Raw genomic sequence first — 20,275 nt, forward strand, 5'->3', positions numbered from 1 at the left:
TGACTTTCAAGTATTAGTGGGAATGCTATTATTACCAGGACCTTAGAGTACAAGCACAGGGGTTTTACTTGTATGGCATATTACAAGGGGCCTTTATCTATAGATTAGTTTTCAAATTATAACAACACTTTCCACTTGATTACCAAAATCGCTTATGATAAGAATTTACAACTTGTTGGTCGGATGTGCATATAGTGTTAGTGCAGTCATTCCTTATAAACCTTTAAAAAACTTTTAATTTCATTTATCAAAGTAGAGGACTGTTTTACTTAGAAATTTTATGTATCAACAGATGAGCGTGGATTTTAGTCTTAATACCTGTATTATGTCAGGTATTACCATAATTTGAAATTTTTTTCAATCATAATTATTATTTTAATGTTAATTTTCAGGTATAAACACAGGGGTAGCCCCGATGTATCTATCGGAGATATCACCAGTGTCACTAAGAGGTCTGTGCGGCACATTTAACCAACTTTGTATCACATTTGGGGTTTTCATGTCGACTGTCATGGGTCTAGGTAATGTACTAGGAACTGACGATCACTGGCAACTAGCACTAGGTAAATATTTACTACATACATGTACATGTATTCAAAATACATGTAATTGATTTGGAAATTTTGTTTATAAACATTGGAAATAAATATGAGCAAAATTGTGCTGATGATAGTTAATTTTTTAGATATTTTTGTATCTTTTAGTCTTGTTTATCACTCCAAAAGCCTATTATGGGTATTAATTAATTTTTAGCTCTACTATACAAAGTATATGGAGAAATATCCTACTCGCCCCGGCGTAGGCGTCCGCCTCCAGATTTCAGATTAAAGTTTGGTGCAGTAAAATATTTTTCACTATAACTTTTTCATTTCTTAAGATATCAACTTCAAATATATATTCCTTATCATCAACCACATCTTATGTGACAAGGTTCATAACTCTAGCACCAATATTTTTAGATTTATCTCCCCTTGAACTTAGAATTTTTCTTAGAAAATACTTTTTTTACTGTATTCTTAAGGGATCAACTTCATACTTCAAATATATGTTTCTTATCATCAATATATTATCAACCACATCTTATGTGACAAGGTTCATAATTCTAGCACCTATATTTCAAGAATTATCTCCCCATAAACTTTGATTTTTTTTTACTTGAAAAATGTTATTTTTTACTATAACTTCTTTAGTTTTAAAGGTATCTACCTCAAACTTCAAATACTTATTCCTTATCATCAATTACATCTATGTCACAAGGTTCATTACTCTTGAAGCCATATTTTCAGATTAATCTTTCTTTGATCATAGGATTTTCTTTAAGAAATAATATAACTTTTTAAGGTATCTACTTCAAACTTCAAATATATATTTCTTATCATAACACTCATGCTGTGAGACAAGGTTCATAACTCTGGCTTGTCTATTTCCAGAAAAATGTTCCCCCTTGAACTTGGAATTTATGTTAACAAATGTTTATTTTTTTATTTTAACTTAAAGTTACATTTAATAAATTTCATAAAAAACTAAATAGCGACATTTCATTAATAAATTGGGTTTTATATCGACTCCAAGTCTTATTTTAGTGTCCAAACAACCAAAATGAGTTTTATTAGCATAAAAATAGGTAACCTCATTGTGGCGAAATGGGAAGTACAATTTCTGTTTGCATGAGAAACTCCGCCTTCGGATCATCCGTACATCAATATTAAATCAACAAACATGACTATAAGTGGCAGTCCTAATTTAACGGTACATTTCCGCATTGTAACAGATGTTTTCATACAAATTTAATCTTTTTACGAGATGATTACTTTTACTGAACCACAGGTTTAGTGCACCGTGAAGCTTAAACGGTTAAAGTGTGTTTGCACAAGAAAATATCACATTTGCTGTGTTCCGGATAGCAACTATAAAACTGTGAGGTAGCGCATACACGAGCTCATTATTTTAGTCTTCATTTGCATGTTAAAATTCGTATACGAACTTTAGTGTTACCGTGGGGTTTCCCGTTTAAAATCCTAATTTATGAACAATATTTGATGAGATTTACAACAATACTATTAAACAGGTTAATGAAACTGTAGAATGTTTAATTTTTAGGCCGACGGCAAAATATTTTTACATATTTATTTAATGTAACTTTAATACATAATTATACATAATTGATTTTTCTTTCATAGTTTTGTCTTCCTTACTGCGTCCAGTATTTTATTAGTAGAGCTTCGCTGTCTTCTGTGACAGCTCTTGTTTTGTTTGATAGAACAGCCAAACAGTATGTACTAAATTTCAGTAAAAACAAGTGATTCTGTAACATGCTTATAGCACTTTTACACAAAACCTTAGAATTTACAGCCACATTCAAAAGACTGTTTGTAATTTTAATTGAAGTAGCAAAGGATCAAACTTGCCATACCTTAATGTGAAGTCAGACTGTTACCCCAGAAAAATTGTGCCTGCTATCTAATTTTACATATAGGTAATGTGACTACATGTATGATGTATTTTGTGTTTCAGGTTTTCCTGTTATACTCATAGGGTGGCAGCTTTGCTCTTTGACATGTTGTCCGGAGAGCCCAAGATTTCTTTTTATACAGAGAAACTCACAGGATGAAGCTGAAAGGGGTAATAATGCTTACTGACATACTGCTTTAACTTTACCATGCTTTTTTTTTTTTAAATTTGAGGGGCGTCCGTGGCCTAGTGGTTAAGGTCTTTGACTTCAAACCACTTGCCCCTCAACGCTATGGGTTTGAATCCCGAGGGGGACTTTGGATTCTTTCATGTGAGGAAGCTATCCAGCTAGCTTACGGAACGTCGGTGGTTCTACTCAGGTGCTCATTCGTTCCTGAAATAATGCACGGAAGGGCACCTGAGGTCTTCCTCCACCAGTAAAGCTGGCATGTGGCGATATGACCTATACTGTGTCGATGTGACATTAAACCCAATCAAACAAACAAATTTTTAATTTGTCTGTTTTGAAAAAAAAAGCTATAATGGTCACTGCAACATAGTTGTTGTGCAAAACCGTTAGTGTAGCCAATTATTTAAACATTTTAAAAGTTATCAACATGAAACTTGAAATATTTGGCTGCTCATGACAAGGTACAGTTGTTAGACTTTTTTTTTCATTTTCAGCTTGACTATTCAAGTTTCGGAGTTGATGTTGGTGTCAATATAATACTTAGGTTAAAATTTTTATTGCAACATCATGTCTCATCAACCAGAAAATCATTATGTTTTTTGTTTGTAACTTCACGCACTTATTTTAGAAGCATAAAAGGAGGTCTTCATTGTATATACAGCATAGTATACACAGTATACAAAATATAGCTGCCAATCAGAATTTAAGAAATTTATTTACATTATTAATTAAACATTTGTGTAATTTGATTTCAGCATTAGTATGGTTAAGAGGTACTCATGATGTCAGTGACGAGATCGAGGAGATGATTGCAGAAAGGGAGAAAGCAAAACATATAGAAAAGGTATACCATACTGTTACTTTGACAACATAAAAAAGGTATACCATACTGGTACTTTGAAAACATATAAAAATGTACTCATTAAACTGATTTTACAAATTTTAATATCAACTTTGAATCATGTTTTCTTGGAGGCATTGTTTTTGCGCTATGATGGTTTCTGATATTAATATTTTGATATACATGTATAGAGGATATTGAATGAGTGTAGGTTCAATACTGAATTCATTAAACAAGTTGAATAAAATTATGTAACGCGATCCTCTTGCATGCATAGTATTATTTTATTCAGCAAGTTTAAGTAATGAAGCTTCTTAAACATAATTTTCTACCAATCACATATTGAATATACCGTTAATAACTGTTAACACTTAAAAAAAATCACTTTTTCATGACACGCTTATACTGTTATGTTAACATAAAGTGGGTCTTGAAGTTATGTTTGTATAATGCAAATGACAACATGTCAAAATATATGCACAACTATCCAATACCAATTTTAGGGAGTCGTCAAAGCAGTCGCAGGTGTGAGATAAATTCAAATATGCATGATGATTCTTGTTATTGTTTATTTCTTGAGAACTGTCTCATCTGTTGTTTTTTCTCTTTAAATATTTCGACCATTCATTCCCTATAATACCAGTTCAACCACAGCTTTAATCTAAGCCATGGTTCAAGATTTTTCTGTGTAAAATTCTAATGACTATAGATTCCTACCATTCTTTAAGCCGTCATTCATGACAAGCCTTATACACATATTGTAAATTCAGAAAATTTTGCGATAGATAAAATTTCACAAAAAGAAAATTTTTATTAAAATAAAGTTTATTGGCTAAGAATCAATTTAATGGAACTGAGTCAAAATTCGCAAATATTTAACCTTGCCAACTAGTCTAAAAAGATGATTTCATGAAATTTTGGCCTCTCAAAAATATCTGATTTTAAAATATATTGTGGACAAACCAGTTCTCAAACATCTAAGCATTCAAGAGGTCTTTTAGTATAAAAAAGATATCTTTATGAAAATTCTTTACATATGTACACTTTAATCTTTATATTTCTGTAAAATTTGACTGAAATTCAACAATTAAAAAAGCTCTATTTCCATCTTGGAAAAGCACAACCGTCTTTTGTAAAACTGACATGGCCTCTTAAAAGAAAGAATCTAATCTCAAACTCCTTCAAGTCTGTCTGAAATTCTACTGGTTAGTTTAGCCAATGAAGTGATTGTCATAAGAATATCACATGGCAATGAAGTACCCTACAGGAAGCAGGTACCTGCTTTAAGATAATTTTGTCTCTGATATTCATTTTTACTTATAGTTAATGGTGTATTCACAAGACTTACAAAGGTAATAGCAATTTGTATGAAATTATGCTAAGTGATAAGATATTTAATATTAATATTCCTTACTATGCACTGTTTTAATTTTACAGCAGAAGACATGTCTGTCAGAAACTAAGCTTTAATTCACACAAATTGAAGACATCATAGTCACTTCTAGTAAATAAATAACAGCTCATGAATGAAAGGTTTGAGAATAGGTTGGGTGTGAGATTAGGTACTTATACGATATATTTTATTGTTTCAGTTTACAATTTGTGATTTATTTCACAAGGAAGAATTACGTACACCATTGATTATATGTTTAGCTATGCATCTATCGCAACAACTGGCTGGTATAAATGCTGTAAGTACATTATAAAATATCGCTCAAGAACCTGTAACCTGCTGGTAAGAGTTAAACTACCAGAATTGAGCTAGGACAGCCTGCACACCTGTGCTGTCTGACCAGGCTCTATACTGTCAGGAGATGAAGTTTTATATTCCGATATTGAAATCAACTTTTAAATAAGTTATTCGTTGAGATATTAGTCAGGCCTTAGTTATTAGTCATGAGACAATATTTAAGCTGTACTTGTAGATTCGGTTATTAGTAGCTCAATAGAAGAGCCATTGACTGTGAATCCAGCAACCTGGGTTAGATTCCTGGACAGTGCAAGTTACTTTCATTGTGCTTGATCATGAAATCTTTTCTACAGTCATAAGCACTGTACTTACAGAAGTTATCAGTTCCTTGCAAAGGTGAAGGCAATTAGTTCTGGTAAACTGCTTGACAGCCTGCCAAGAAACTGTGTGGTGGCTGAACTGTGGTTAATATATTGTGGCTTACTGCCATGATCCGGAAGGTAAACCACCTTCCCTGCCACCATGATTTTTAAGTTAAAGCTCTTGTCTGGAGCAGTGACCTAGTGGTAAAGGTATCTGCCTGTGAATCCAGGGATGATGGGTTCGAACCCTACTTAGGTCATGGCAATGTTTCTTAATAAAACACCGTACTGGTAAGGGCCAAAAGTCGTGTAAAGGAGGGATCGTTTAATAGTGGAAATTGTAGGTTTGGTTTGATTGAGTCTGATCATTAAGATTTCATTATAAATTATCTAAAATAAGTATGTTTAAACTTAAACTCAAAAGGCATGCGTTTTGTAAGATATGTCAATTAACAAACAAGTCTTGATTTTCATAACACATACACCCTTTTCTTACTTGACAGATCTTTGTTACTTTATTTACAGGTTATATATTATTCCACAAGTATATTTGAAACGGCCGGTTTATCGGAGAGTGTGGCGCAGTATGCCACCCTGGCTGTCGGTGGCGTAAATGTTAGTATGACGTTTGTCTCGGCACTCATCATGGACAAAGTGGGTCGACGTTCACTACATCTACTGGGATTAGGCGGAATGTTGGTAGCCAGCTATATTTTAACTCTAGGACTTATCTATGATGTAAGTTATGACTGATTTACTTTATCAGCTCCTCGTATAAACTGCATGCATCCAGATGAGCAAAAATATTTTTAAGAAAAATAAAACATGACAAAATTTTCTAAGATATTTGTAAAGTAACTTCATTCAAGTAAAAATTTACATTTTATGTGTGATTAAAGACTGATTTTTCAGTATTTATCACCATAATACTACAGTGTGCTATTTTTGCGTATTTTGCAAGATTTTATTAAAAGTTAAAAGATTCAAGGTTAAAGTTATAATTTTTAAGTTATGTGTGATTGATAATTGATTCTGTGATATTTATCACCATATTTCTACAGCATGACTAACACAGTAAGGGCTATTTTGGTATATTTTGACCTCTTTTTGGTAATTAAGCTGGATTGTTAGTGCCGTTTGCAATGTGTTAATTACTTTCTTTTTTCACTTGACAATATTTTACTTTTTAATACATTTTCAAAAATTTTATGGAGATTAGCATGAATCTGGGGTCAAGTTGCTGTAAGTATTTGCAATGAAACAAAATATCTAAAAACGTGTTATATTTAAGATAAAGGAACAAATAAAAAACACTTTATAACTCATAAAACAACAAACTTGGAGAAATAGGGATAATCAAGGACAACACATCTAACACAGAATAAATCTTGAATAAATTTATATAAGTCAACAGCATCATCATTTTATTATTCAGGATGGATATGAAGTACAAATTCTTTAAAGTAAAGTATATGAAATGTAGACAAATATTTGAAAAATTGTTGATTTTTTAAAAATTGTTATTATAAATATTGAAACAATTGTCATTTTCCTTCGTTTTACCCATAAATGGTTTATTTAAAAATGACAATTAATCTCTAAAATGTTCCTTGCAACACACATGACCATTTAAGGCACTTTGAATTTCTTTTCAAATTCAATTATGATTCCTTAATATGTTATTAAAGCATTTTGAACAACTTGAAAAATAATTGACATAAATCTGTAGCCTTGCCTTGAATTGGTGTCTAGAATTATATATGTAATAGCTACAAGGCTAGTGTCATACCATGAAAAATTAAGAACTCCATATGGAGTGAGGCAGTATAGAGCCTGGTCCATGTGTACCTAGGTCCCCCCTGCTGCACCCCCTGCAGGTCCCCTTGTGGCGCCCCCTGCATGCCAGCCTACTGCTGGTAATTGACTGGCATTTATCTTTACCACATGCTGGATTGTTGGGATTTACTGGCACCTTTTGCACCTACAGCTCAAGTTATAACTTTGTTTAATTAATTATATCTTTCACTGTTATTTATGGATATTGATTAAATAGTTAGACTTTAACAGTATAACAAATATACTTAAATTTCCATATCCAGTAAAAAGTTGTTTGTTTTTTTAATTTGTTTTTTGGCACTAGACCTTCATTTTCATAAACAATAAAAATTATTTTTTTGGCACTAGACCTTAATTTCCATAAACAGTTAAAGTTTTTTGTTTGAGTGTCAAAAGGGAAAGTTATTTATGCACATGTAATTGAAATAAAAACTTTTAACACTTGTTTCAGTTCAAATGTCTAATATTCTCCTATTACAATATTTGTCAAGTAGATAAAGTTATAGATTAGTTTTTAGAGTGGTGCAGTGTAATACATGATTTTCTGTGGTTTATAAAAATATATCAGTGAAATATAAAACTGATATTTTCACTGTTTAAAACAGTGAAATTATCAATTTCGTAATTTCACTGTTTTGAATTTAAGCCCCTTACGTTGTTTCAGTTAAATACCAGCGTGCACAGTGCTTGAAACCAACTAAATGATGGGACGTTGTAAATGACATCACATTGTATTATTATTTTGCATGCTTTTCATTTAGTATAAGGCCTGAAAGTTTACAAGAATGTTGGTCAGCATGTGCACTTATGTACCTTGGGATTTTCTTGCGGATTTATTCAGTATTTGTAGTATTTGACCTTTACTAAATAAAAGACTTTTAGTTTTCAACTTGGGCACATGTAGCCAAAAAAATATTTGTCCTAGAGACATAAGATTGACAAATTGGTGGAGTGTGGGGGCATCCGTGTCCTATGGACACATTTCTAGTTAACTCAATTATCATCAATCTTGGTCAGGATGCTTGTCTAGGTACATTTGTAATTGACATTACGCCAGAGAAGAGATTGCTCCGCCCACTGATTCACGTGACCCGGTCATTCAGAACCTTAGACAAAACACGGTACCGACGTTTACAGGAAACTATTGTGCCACTAAAGTTACTAATGAATTTTCCTTATATAATTTGGTATAAAAGTTTAATACTTTTCCTGAATAGTTCAATGTATAATGGTATTAAAAAAGTAACAAATAACTTCATTCATGCATTAATTATGAATAAAGCGTTTGGCAAAGATCTTGTTATATTTCTCGTTGAATTCGAGGAAGATGTTACTGACAAAATATCATTTTAGTTTACAAATTCAAAGATAGTTAAAATTTAAGTAGCGGAACATATAAATAGTAAAATTATATTAAAACACAGTAACATTTACAAATGTTTTTAGGGTTTTATGTGCGAAATCATTTAAATATAATGCATGTGTGCATAAATTGTTAAAATTGAATGAGAAAATTGCCCTTGCGTAACTTTGTAGTATGATATATGATTATATGTATATGTGTACATTAGATATGTTTCGTGATAAAACGCAATATTATTCACTTCAAAATAAGTTTCGCATACACCAGACGCTGAGACCTCGGTTTTAAAATAAAACCGTGATTAGGTATGATGTTATTGAAGTAGATGTATCGAAATAATTAATCTTAATTCATTGAGCTTTAATAGAAATATTTAGGTAGAATAATTTCTCATAAAATATTCAAAGCATATTCTCTCATTTTATTTTTCTACTGTAGCATGTTAAGAACGAACAAAAAATGTCATATCAGACCTTATAATATATTATGTGATTATGAATAGACATAATTGTAATAAAGGAAGGAATAGAGTATTTGTTTAATGTATTCTTTTTTAATGCATTGTGGTATAGCCAGGCTTCATAACCTCTGATCGCCATTCAATTTCCATTTTATTTAGTTCCGCCCATTGTTTTCCCGTTTAGGGCAAACTCATTTTTTACTTTGGGACATTATGCCGCTTTTCATGGAATGGCACTTACGTGTTACATTGAAGGTTCCATGATAACAACCATATGAACACATCTGCGGATGTTTCAAAATTCCAAATTTTACCAGGTCACGTTAAATGAGCCGGTGCTAGGGGGCGCGGACAGTTACTTGCACATTCCTTTACCGTCCATGAACAGACTCAATCAAACCGAGCCTGCAACATTTTCAATTTTGTCGTTTTGTACGTTCTTTAGGGATTCTTTATTTCTCTCTATTTTAACTTTCGTCAGAGATGTAGACAACATCTAGATAATATATATGTCTCTGCTTTTGTACCTGCTATATAACTTATTATCTTCATACATTTTGTATATACAAAGTTACTGATATTATTTTTTTTTAAAATGAACTAACTGACTCTATCTGTTAATATGTCAGGATAGTTGGTAACTTTGATATACCGATTAAATAGCTTTAGATTGACAAAAAATCAAAATAATTTCAGTATAAATACTGCTGCACCATTGTCTTATACAAATAGTTTGTCTAAGGAAAATGGCGGATTTTGCAGACATCTTAGCGTGAAACTGATAACGATCGCCGATTGGCTTATCTGTAAGACCCCTGTCAGCTTGATTGACAGGCGGCGTAATGTCAATTGCTCGCATGTGTTTGAACATGGGTCATCTCAGATAAAAAACTAGGTTACAGGAACTAGAAATAGAAAAATCTTGTTAACGCTCTTGTGAATACTGTTTTGATCCAAATATCCTGGAAATTGGTCTGAAAGTTTGTTTTGATGATTTCTAGGTCAAGTTTGAATATGGGTCATTTGGGTTCAAAAACTAGGTCACACTGATCAAATATGGATAATCCTTGTTAACACTCTAGTGGTCACATTTTTGACTCACCTGTCATGAAACTTGGTCAGAATGCTTGTCGATGAGTTTGATGGGTCAGGTGAGCGCTCTAGGGCCATCTTTGCCCTCTTGTTTCTTAAATGTATATAGTAAAAGCTAAAAATATCTTTTAAAACACCCAACGAGCTAGAGCTTAGATATTTAGCATGAAACATCTTCTAATGGGTTTTCTACCAAGTTTGTTCAAATAAAAGCCCTGGGGTCAAAATTATTCTTGTTCATGGAGATTTTTTTTATATTCAGGTGAGTGATTTCAGGGCAGTTATGGCCCTCTTGTAAAAAAAACATGTCTCTCAGGGTAATGGTGCATTTTAGCAATCAGATAACTGAAAGGTGGAGCTCTATTACCTGTACAGACATGTATTTTTAGCTCGACTATTCGATAAGAATAAGTAGAGCTATTGCAGTCACCCGAGCGTCGGCGTCGGCGTCGACGTCGGCGTAACCACTTATGTTAAAGTTTTTGTAATAGTTTAAATATTTTCAAAGTCCATTGACATATGGCTTTGAAACTTTGCACACTTGTTCACCATCATGACCCCAACCTGTAGACAGGAGGAGGTAACTCTATCAAGCATTTTGACAGAATTATGCCCCTTTTTCGACTTAGAATTTACGTTAAAGTTTTTGTAATAGTTAAAATATTTTCAAAGTCCATTGACATATGGCTTTGAAACTTTGCACACTTGTTCACCATCATGACCCGAACCTGTAGACAGGAGGAGGTAACTCTATCAAGCATTTTGACAGAATTATGCCCCTTTTTCGACTTAGAATTTACGTTAAAGTTTTTGTAATAGTTCAAATATTTTCAAAGTCCATTGACATATGGCTTTGAAACTTTGCACACTTGTTCACCATCATGACCCCAACCTGTAAACAGGAGGAGGTAACTGTATCAAGCATTTTTTTTACTATCAAGCACTAAGAATAGTCGAGCGTTGCTGTCCTACCAACAGCTCTTGTTTTATTAATATTTTTAGCTCACCTGTCTCAAAGTGACATGGTGAGCTTTTGTGATCACTTTTTGTCCGGCGTCCATCCGTCCATTCGTAAACTTTTACTTTAAACGACATCTCCTCATAAACCACTTAGCCAATTTCACCCAAACTTCACAGGAATTTCACCCAAACTTCACAGGAATGTTCCTTTGGTAGTCAACTTTAAAAATTATTCAAAGAATTTAATTCCTAGCAGAACTCTGGTTGCCATGGCAACCGAAAGTAAAAACTTAAAATATCTTCTTGTAGAAAACCACAAGAGCTAGAGCTAAAATATTTGGCATGAAACATCACCTAGTCAGTGTCTACGAAGTTTGGTCAAATAAATGCCCTGGGATCAAAATTGGCCCCGCCCAGGGGGTCATTGATTTTCCTTATTTGTATATAGTAAAAACTTAAAATATCTTCTTTTAGAAAACCATAGGAGCTAGAGGTTAAATATTTGGCATGAAACATCAACTAGTCAGTGTCTACGAAGTTTGTCAAATAAAAGCCCTGGGATCAAAATTGGCCCCGCCCAGGGGGTCATTGATTTTCCTTATATGTATATAGTAAAAACTTAAAATATCTTCTTTTAGAAAACCATAGGATCTAGAGGTTAAATATTTGGCATTAAACATCAACTAGTCTATGTCTACGAAGTTTGTTCAAATAAATGCCCTGGGGTCAAAATTGGCCCCCGCCCCGGGGGGTCATTGATTTTCCTTATTTTGTATAGAGTAAAATCTTAAAATATCTTCTTTTACAAAAACGAAAAAGAGCTAGAGCTTAAATATTAAGCATGAAACATCTTCTAGTGAGTGTCTATGAAGTTTGTTCAAATAAATGCCCTGGGGTTAAAATTGGCCCGGCCGGGGGTCATTGATTTTGTATATAGTAAAAACTTAAAATGTTTTCCTTTAGAAAACCGCAAGAGCTAGAACTTTAATATTTGGCATGAAACATCACCTAGTCAGTGTCTACCAAGTTTGTACAAATCAATGCCCTAGGGTCAAAATTAGTCCCGCCCTGAGGGGTCATTGATTTTCCTTATTTGTATAAATAAAAAACTTTAAAAAAATCTTCTTTTAAAAACCCCAAATAGCTAGAGCTTAGATATTAAGCATGAAACATCTTCTAGTGAATGTCTACCAAGTTTGTTCAAATAAAAGCCCTGGGGTAAAATTGGCCCAGCCCCAGGGGGTCATTGATTTTCATTATTTTGTATAGAGTAAAAACTTAAAAATCTTCTTTTAAAAAACCAAAAGAGCTAGAGTTTAGATACTAAGCATGAAATATTTTCTAGTTAGTGTCTACCAAGTTTGAATAAACTTGGGGTCAAAATTGGCCCCTCCGGGGGGTCATTGTTTTTTTCCTATATGTATATAGTAAAAACTTTTTAAAAAAATCTTATAAAACCCCCAAAGAGTTAAAGTTTAGATATTTATCATGAAACATCTTCTAATGGCTGCCTACCAAGTTTGTTCAAATAAAAATTCCTGGTTTAAAATTGGCATTGGCCCAGGGGCCTATGTACAGGTGAGCGATTTCCGGGCCATCATGGCCCTCTTGTTTGTGATTGCTTTTCGTCTGGCATTTGTCCCGCGTCCCTTTGGTCGTAAGCTTTTAGTTTCAACCACATCTCCTCATAAACTGCTGAGCCAATTTCATCCAATCTTCACAGGAATGTTTCTTTGCGGATCACCTTTAAAAATTGTTCAAATATTATAATTCCATGCAAAACTCTGGTTGCAATGGCAACCAAAAGAAACAACTTCAAATATCTTCTTTTAAAAAAGGCAAAGAGCTAGAGCTTAGATATTTTGCATAAAACATCTTCTAGTGAGTGTCAATCAAGATTGTTTAAATAACAGCCCTGGGGTCAAAATTTTAAATTATATGCTGTCAGGGTCATTGATTTTCCTTATACAGTGAAAGTTGAGAAAACCGGACGGCTTTCGGACCGAGGGTTTTGTCCAGTTTTCTCAGCGGTCCGGTATTCTCAATGTCCCCTTCAGCTATTCAGGATCCTATAAACAGAGCAATAACTTACAAAGGATTCTGAACGTCATGATCATGAGTAAGTATATTGCTTATTAAAGAAATGATAAAAAATACTATACAATATGTTTTAATTGTTTTTGTCCCATTATTGCATATAAATAAAAATAAAATTGGATTTAAACGAACAGCAGTTACCTTATAACGATAAAGTCCGATTACACCCGCATATGTTTACATTTGGGTAATGGATAATGATTTAATGAACATAGTTTACTTTGTTTGTTTATAATAATGCCCCAATTGTAAATATTGCCTATACCATATTTGTCAGATAGAGATTTTTATTTGTTTGGGTTGTCAGACCAAACAAATAATGGTAGCGAAATTTCAGAGTCTAATGCTGTTAATTGCAAATGCTAAAAGTAGTCCACTTTTTTGAAGCGGTTACTTCCCTTTATATGTACACTAACGCCGAACAATTCAGGGGAGATCACTGCGTAAAGATGGTCAAAGAGACAGGCACATTAATTTTCTAGCAAAATAATTCCCGAATGGTCGAAGATTTCTAATATTGTTTTATTGTATTTTTCTGATCGAAAATAAGTAAATACAAAGCGGACATTCAATCTCTGACACAGAAGTTTACGACAAACCTAACAACAAGACTAGTACTCAAAACAGCTTTAAACTAGCGATTTAAAAGAAAGAAATATTTCTATTTTGTTACAAGTATCCAATAAATTACAACGCATTCAAAGTTTAAAAATAGCGTTGGCTTATAGAATTGTCAATAAATGCACAATTACAAATAACGCGGATGAATATTATTTTATCAATGAAAATACTATTTTTAGCGATGTCGATTACCGAATACTACACAAACCGAGTAGTGGAATATATAGATTCTACATGTCGGACTGTTTGGGCGAGAAGATTTTCGCTAAATTATTTACTTCAATTTTAATCAACAGGTTTATCCTGAACAAAATACCTCGAAATTAATAAGGATTATAAACCCGAAATGCAATGGAAGTTCTAAATTTAGAATGACTTGATGTTATTCAGACATTGTTGGTATAACTTCTCCGTGGTGCAGAGGTAACGCGCTCGCTTAGTGAGTGAGAGGTCTGGAGTTCAAAACCCAGTCGAGGAAACTTTTTTTTTTAATTCTTTTTTAAGTGTCTTTGTTAAGGAAGTAGCCATGATATGCAAGGATAAAGTGTGGCTGTCGTAAAAAATGAACATAAATGATTTTTTGATGCAACGTACTCTAGTTATGCAGAATTCCGTATGTATCAAACTCTGGTGCCTTGCAAAATGAATTATAATACATAAAAATAAACTTATACAGGAAAATACATACAGATATACAGTACGATTTAGATTGCAAAGATCAGAAAATACCACAGAACTTGCAGCCAATTGATTCTTTATCAATATACATGCTTATAGTAAGCTCCAGGATTATTTACATCTGTGTTAAACAACAGTTAAAGTCGTTAATTACAAGCCCTAATTTAGATCGAATTATATGGTTAAAAAAATTCTTCAGGCCGTTCACATATAAATTCACCGTGGCTGAAGGGTTTTCGCGCTCGCTTAGGAAATCCCAGTAAAGGCAACTCATTTTTTTTTCAAATTGTTTGAGTCAAATAAACATTGGATTGAATATCAGTGTTGCAATTAGTCTTCTAGCTGATTTACTACAATTAAAACGCTGAAAAGCATTGGTGGCACTATACATATAATCTCACAACCTGTACCTTTCTTACATTCTGAGACCCAAACAAATTCAGCGCCTTCTGTGCTTTGATTTAAGTAGGTCTCGGTAAAATTTCACTGTCTTTAGCTAATTTAAATGTGTCACTTATAGACAGCTTTTGTCAAATTCTTTTGGGCTTAGCGCTGATAAATGTCGTTTCCGTTGCGTTGTCATTTTGGGAAATGAATATACAAAAAGCAATGCAGTATAATAATACGCTTTTTTTAAATTCATACTGATTTTAACTTATCAATTTCTCGTGCATTTTGACATTTATATAAAACGGTAACATCTATACCTTACAATGAATCAAACTGTAAAAAGAGACATAATATCATTGTTCTGTTACCGCTCAGTAAAGCGTATTAGACACAACCACTTGATAAGTACACAAGGTTATTCACACCTTCGTTGTCCGGTATTGTCAGGGTAAATGTCTATATAATTGACTTTGTAGTCCCCTTTCAACTGTCCGATATTCGGTTTTTACAGATTCCGGTGTGTCGTGAATTTTGTCAGAATGTTTTATACAATAGTTTTAAGAAGGGAAAATTTGGGACTGAACTATTCGTCCGGTATTTAGAGAGTTCCGATTTTCTCAGCGTCCGGTTTTCTCAAATTTCACTGTATGTATATACATGTAGTAAAAACTAAAAAGGCTTCTTTTAAAAAACCCAAAGAGCTAGAGCTTAGATATTAAGCATAAAACATCTTCGTGTGAATGTCTACAACATGTACAAAGTTTGTTCAAATAATTGCCCCAGATCAAATCGCCCGGCCCTGGGATTCATTGATTTTCCTTAAAGGTATATAGTAAAACCTTAAAAAATCTTCTTTAAAACCCCAATGAGCTAGAACTTAGATATTTAGCATGAAACATGTTTTAATGTGTGTTTATCAAAAACCCAAATTAACAAGAATTTTGACTCAGGTGAGCTATTTAGCACCATCTTGGCCTTCTTTTTATGATACTTTATAGAAATGTTCACTACCATTAAATATATTGCTTCATACAAGATCCAGTTCAAAGGTCAAGATCACACTCAAAGCTAATTGCTATGCATGTTCATCAGAAGCTTTCGACAGGCGTATTTTGCGACAATGTTGCCCTAGTTCTTACTGTGTTACTAACACAGTAGAAGATAAATCATTCAGCATGGTCACGTGTCACAGTCAAGAGGTTCAGAAAAATCTCCTGCCAAGGGTCATATATAAATGTTTGTTAGTGTGTAGGCCCTAATCATATTTCAAGCTAAAGTTTTAATTGATATGTTGGTCATTCAATATATTATATGATTAATCAAGTAGAACTTTTAGAATCACAAACTATTACAAATAACAAAAAAAGTAATTTATTTGTGTCCTTGTCCTTTGTTTGATATGATTCTGATTCCATGTGTTCTGGATCACAGGTCCGATAGTGTCCTGTACCATCACGTAGCACTCTAAGGAAAAATGGATGAAAGAATTCCGAAGGTATATTGGGGGGAAAGCAAACTATATGTTTTCAGAGCAAAAATGTTAAACTGTGAACATTTTGTTCAAGTGTCACTGCGATTTCTTTTAACTAGGAATTTTGCAATATTTGTAAGACAGTAGTTGGGGCGTCCGTGGCCGAGTGGTTAAGGTCGTTGACTTCAAACCACTTGCCCTTCGCCGTTGTTGGTTCCAATCCCGATAGGGACTTTGGATTCTTTCATGTTAGGAAGCTATCCAGCTTTTCGGAACGTCGGTGGTTCTACTCAGGTGCCCGTTCGTGCCTGAAATAATGCACAGAAGGGCACCTGAGGTCTTCCTCCACCAGTAAAGCTCGAACGTCGCGATATGACCTATACTGTGTCAATGTGACGTAAAACCCAAAACAAACAAACAAAGACAGTAGTTTTTGTGTTATCTTCTGGCCCCGTGTTCACAAAGAAAAGATCAGGATCAGGATCAACTGATCCTGATTTTATTTTCATTGTTTTATAAAACTAAAACTGATCGTATTATGCTATAATTAATGGTATTTATTCGAAATGAAAATATATGCTTATTTGCAAAGAAACCAACCCATTTTGGGATAAAATCAACAAATAACAAAACAAATACAAAAATAATCGGATCAAAATGAGGATCAATTTTAGGATCAAGATCAAAATTTGGATCAACTGTAAAATGCCCGTATCTTGTAAAAATAACAATAAATTTATTCTAAAATTTCATAAACATGCTATTTCAGGTCCAGTTTTATCAAGTTAATATGGAATATTTAATCTATGATGATAAAGTATGGAGAATGTTTGAGTTTTTGTATTTGATCCTGATCTTGATCCTGATCCTTAAATCTTTGTGAACACGGGGCCTGGAGGTGTGCTGCTTTAAAACAGATAAATACAGAATCCCTAAAGAAAGCCCAACACGACAAAATTGAAAATGTTGCAGGCTCGGTTTGATTGAGCCTGTTCATGGAAGGTACTTGAAGCCATCATTTATTCTGTTTTATCGTAGATATTTGGTTTTTTGTATGAATCCAACTTTATGCATTCTGGGGTTGAGGTAATGACTAAAGAGGTTTTAAGATTAGAATTTTATTTCATTCATGCACAGAGGTATAAAACAAGCCATTAAATGAACATGAATATTACACTAGTGTAACCACAAGTTAACATGATATTGTTTTATTCAAACATCAAAATATGCTAAATATTAGCATTGCACTACATGTATATGTGCATCAATAAAAAGAAATACTCTTTTCTACTGTGTACCATTTTTATTTTTGGCATGTAGTGAATATAAAAAATTATCATTTTGTATTTATCTCTAAATTTATAGAACTCGTTAAACTAAACAACTCTATGCTTGCCAAATACTCACATGACATGATATTTTTTTTTCATATTGTTCAAACAGTTAAGTAGTTTTTATGTAATATAACAAATAATAATTAAACCAGATGCATTCAAAAATGGGAATTCCAAAAGAAATTATTACCTATAATAAATAAAACATGTCATACTCTTTGCATACATTTTAAGAGAAAGGCATATATTTAAAAACATGTTTATTTTTCTTTTGTGAATCAATGTTTTACTGGTTATAGATGTCATACACTTCAATGTTGTCATCTGTAAATCTACTTATACACATCTTTGTCATTTGTTGATTACACCAGACTGATCTAAATCCCCATGTTCCACTATCAACTTTTATAACCTCTCCTATCAGCTTACCATCACATGTAAACTGTAAAACATTATTGGATAAAAGTCCAGATACCAGCACACTACCTGCTTCAGTGAGATAACAACAGTTTGCCCCCTTTAGTTGTCCATCATTAAATGATGTAATAACCTGACCATTGTTGTCCAGTACTATCAGTTCATTATTGAAGTCCGCAACATAAATCCTAGTAGCATCCTTACTTACAGCTAGACTATGTATGTAAGAGAACAATTTTTGTCTTGATTGATCCTTACTGAACTGTTTAAGTTTCTTACCTGATAATGTATACATATATATTGATGTGAAATCTGAGATATATAAATTACTGTTTGCATATGCAAGACCGAAACAATCAAAACCAGTGTTAATCTTGTTCGTTGTTTTCATATTTCTTTCTAGAGAAATGAAATGAACTTCCTTTTTTGATGAAACAGTTACTGCTACTTGTGTGTTATTGATCATACACACTTGCCATGGCCTTTCAGGTAGATCACAGTAGTCTGTGACAGTATAGTTGTAACTGTGTAACCGTTTAAGCTTATTGTTGCTGAAATCAGCTAGAATTATTGTACCATCTTCCATACAGCAGGCACTCATGATATCACAATCAACTTTATCCGACTTAGCTTTTACATTATATGACTGATTACCTTTAGTCTGAAATAAATTGTCAGCAGTCTTTGCAGGTTTCTCTGATAGTATACCTATGGTTTTCTTTTGTTCTAACTGTGTAAGAATTGTTCTGTCGGGTTGAAACTCTATGTCTTCTATTGTACTTTTTATTTTGACATGCTCCATATATTTTTTGGCAACATTTGCAGCATCTTCTCCCATCTTCACATTAACAAACACTTTAGAATGATTTGTGTTTGTAGATGTTAGCTTATCATTAGCTGATCTAATCCTGGACTTATTTGCTTGTAGCTGTTTTAAACTGTCTTCGATTTTGTCTTCAAGACATTTGACTTTACTTTCTATCTCATCAATAGAACTTTTCTCCAGCTTGTCAAGTTGGTCATTGAGTTCTTGTCTGAATTTTCTGATATCAGCCAGTATTTCTGCTTTCCTCTTTAACAGCTTTTGTTTATCCTGTTTAAATCTATCAGCTTGTTTTTCAAGGGTCTTGGCTGTTTCCTTAAGTTTTGTTTGAATGTCTCTCGATTCAACTTGGTAAGTATTGTTTTGGATAAATTCTGGTATGTAGAATGTTTCTTTACATAATCTGAAAAATAAGTTCAAACAGTTTATGAGGTTATGAGAATGATGTAGTGGGAGTTGATATTATTTAGTGTTATATATTTATAAGATAGTCTTAAAATATTATAAAAAGTACCTACTAAACATTCCATATACATGTACTTACTTAAAAATATCTTTGTTTAAATACTATAGTTTACCTGTGATCAACTGCCATACATGTAGAACAGCCAACATTATCATGGTTCTGACAGTACATATCAATGTGTTTATGACTGTGTCTGTCACATCTCTCTGCTGGTGCCCTCGGCAAAGCTTTACTGGTTCCTGACTTAACTTGAGATTTATCCAATACCTTGTGACCAGCACATAAAGGCACTTTACTGTGAACTTTGACACAACTAACACAGAAATAATCTTTACAATCTACACAGTATTTTTCACCTTCAGTGTTCCTGCCTTCATTTCTACACATTGAACATAATACGTCAAATATTTCATCCGAGAGAATGTCTGTATCAATTTGTCGACCTGTGGCCATTTTCTCTTTTTCCCTGACTACCTTTGTTAGTTGATCTATTTACATTGTAAAATCGATAAAAAATATCTCTATTTCTTTTTCACAGTTATTTTAAATTTAAACATTGATGTAACTCTATAATTATGATAACTGAAAGCCTTAAGAATCTTCTACATTGCACTCCTGGAAAAATATCAATTTCTATATAATATTTTTTTCATTGATATAAATCCTGAGACTCCTGTTGCTAAATAATGTCTAAATGATTTGACCTACTTTGGGGTTAACTTAACAAAGGTGC

The 20,275-nt window shown here is 33.1% G+C and overlaps 2 protein-coding genes across 2 annotated transcripts; one reads left to right on the forward strand and one right to left on the reverse strand.

The window, feature by feature from the left end:
* Positions 1 to 392: 392 nt before the first annotated feature.
* On the forward strand, positions 393 to 6,302 carry LOC132718051 (solute carrier family 2, facilitated glucose transporter member 3-like; the record flags this gene model as incomplete). The annotated part of the gene is made up of 5 exons (XM_060701660.1): positions 393 to 563; positions 2,515 to 2,622; positions 3,397 to 3,485; positions 5,075 to 5,173; positions 6,060 to 6,302. Coding segments are annotated over 5 exons (695 nt in total), but the record flags the coding sequence as incomplete, so codon positions are not given.
* An 11,101-nt stretch (positions 6,303 to 17,403) lies between these two features.
* LOC132718052 (uncharacterized) lies at positions 17,404 to 20,075 on the reverse strand. The gene is made up of 2 exons (XM_060701662.1): positions 19,655 to 20,075; positions 17,404 to 19,479 (listed from the first exon to the last, which is right to left on the reverse strand). Exons 1-2 carry the CDS (start codon positions 19,993 to 19,995, stop codon positions 18,123 to 18,125), a joined length of 1,698 nt encoding a protein of 565 aa, XP_060557645.1. The 5' UTR covers positions 19,996 to 20,075; the 3' UTR covers positions 17,404 to 18,122.
* Positions 20,076 to 20,275: the final 200 nt, after the last annotated feature.

This window comes from Ruditapes philippinarum, unplaced genomic scaffold (assembly GCF_026571515.1).
Source record: "Ruditapes philippinarum isolate M1 unplaced genomic scaffold, ASM2657151v2 ctg13810_1_1_1_1, whole genome shotgun sequence".
Taxonomy (NCBI): domain Eukaryota; kingdom Metazoa; phylum Mollusca; class Bivalvia; order Venerida; family Veneridae; genus Ruditapes; species Ruditapes philippinarum.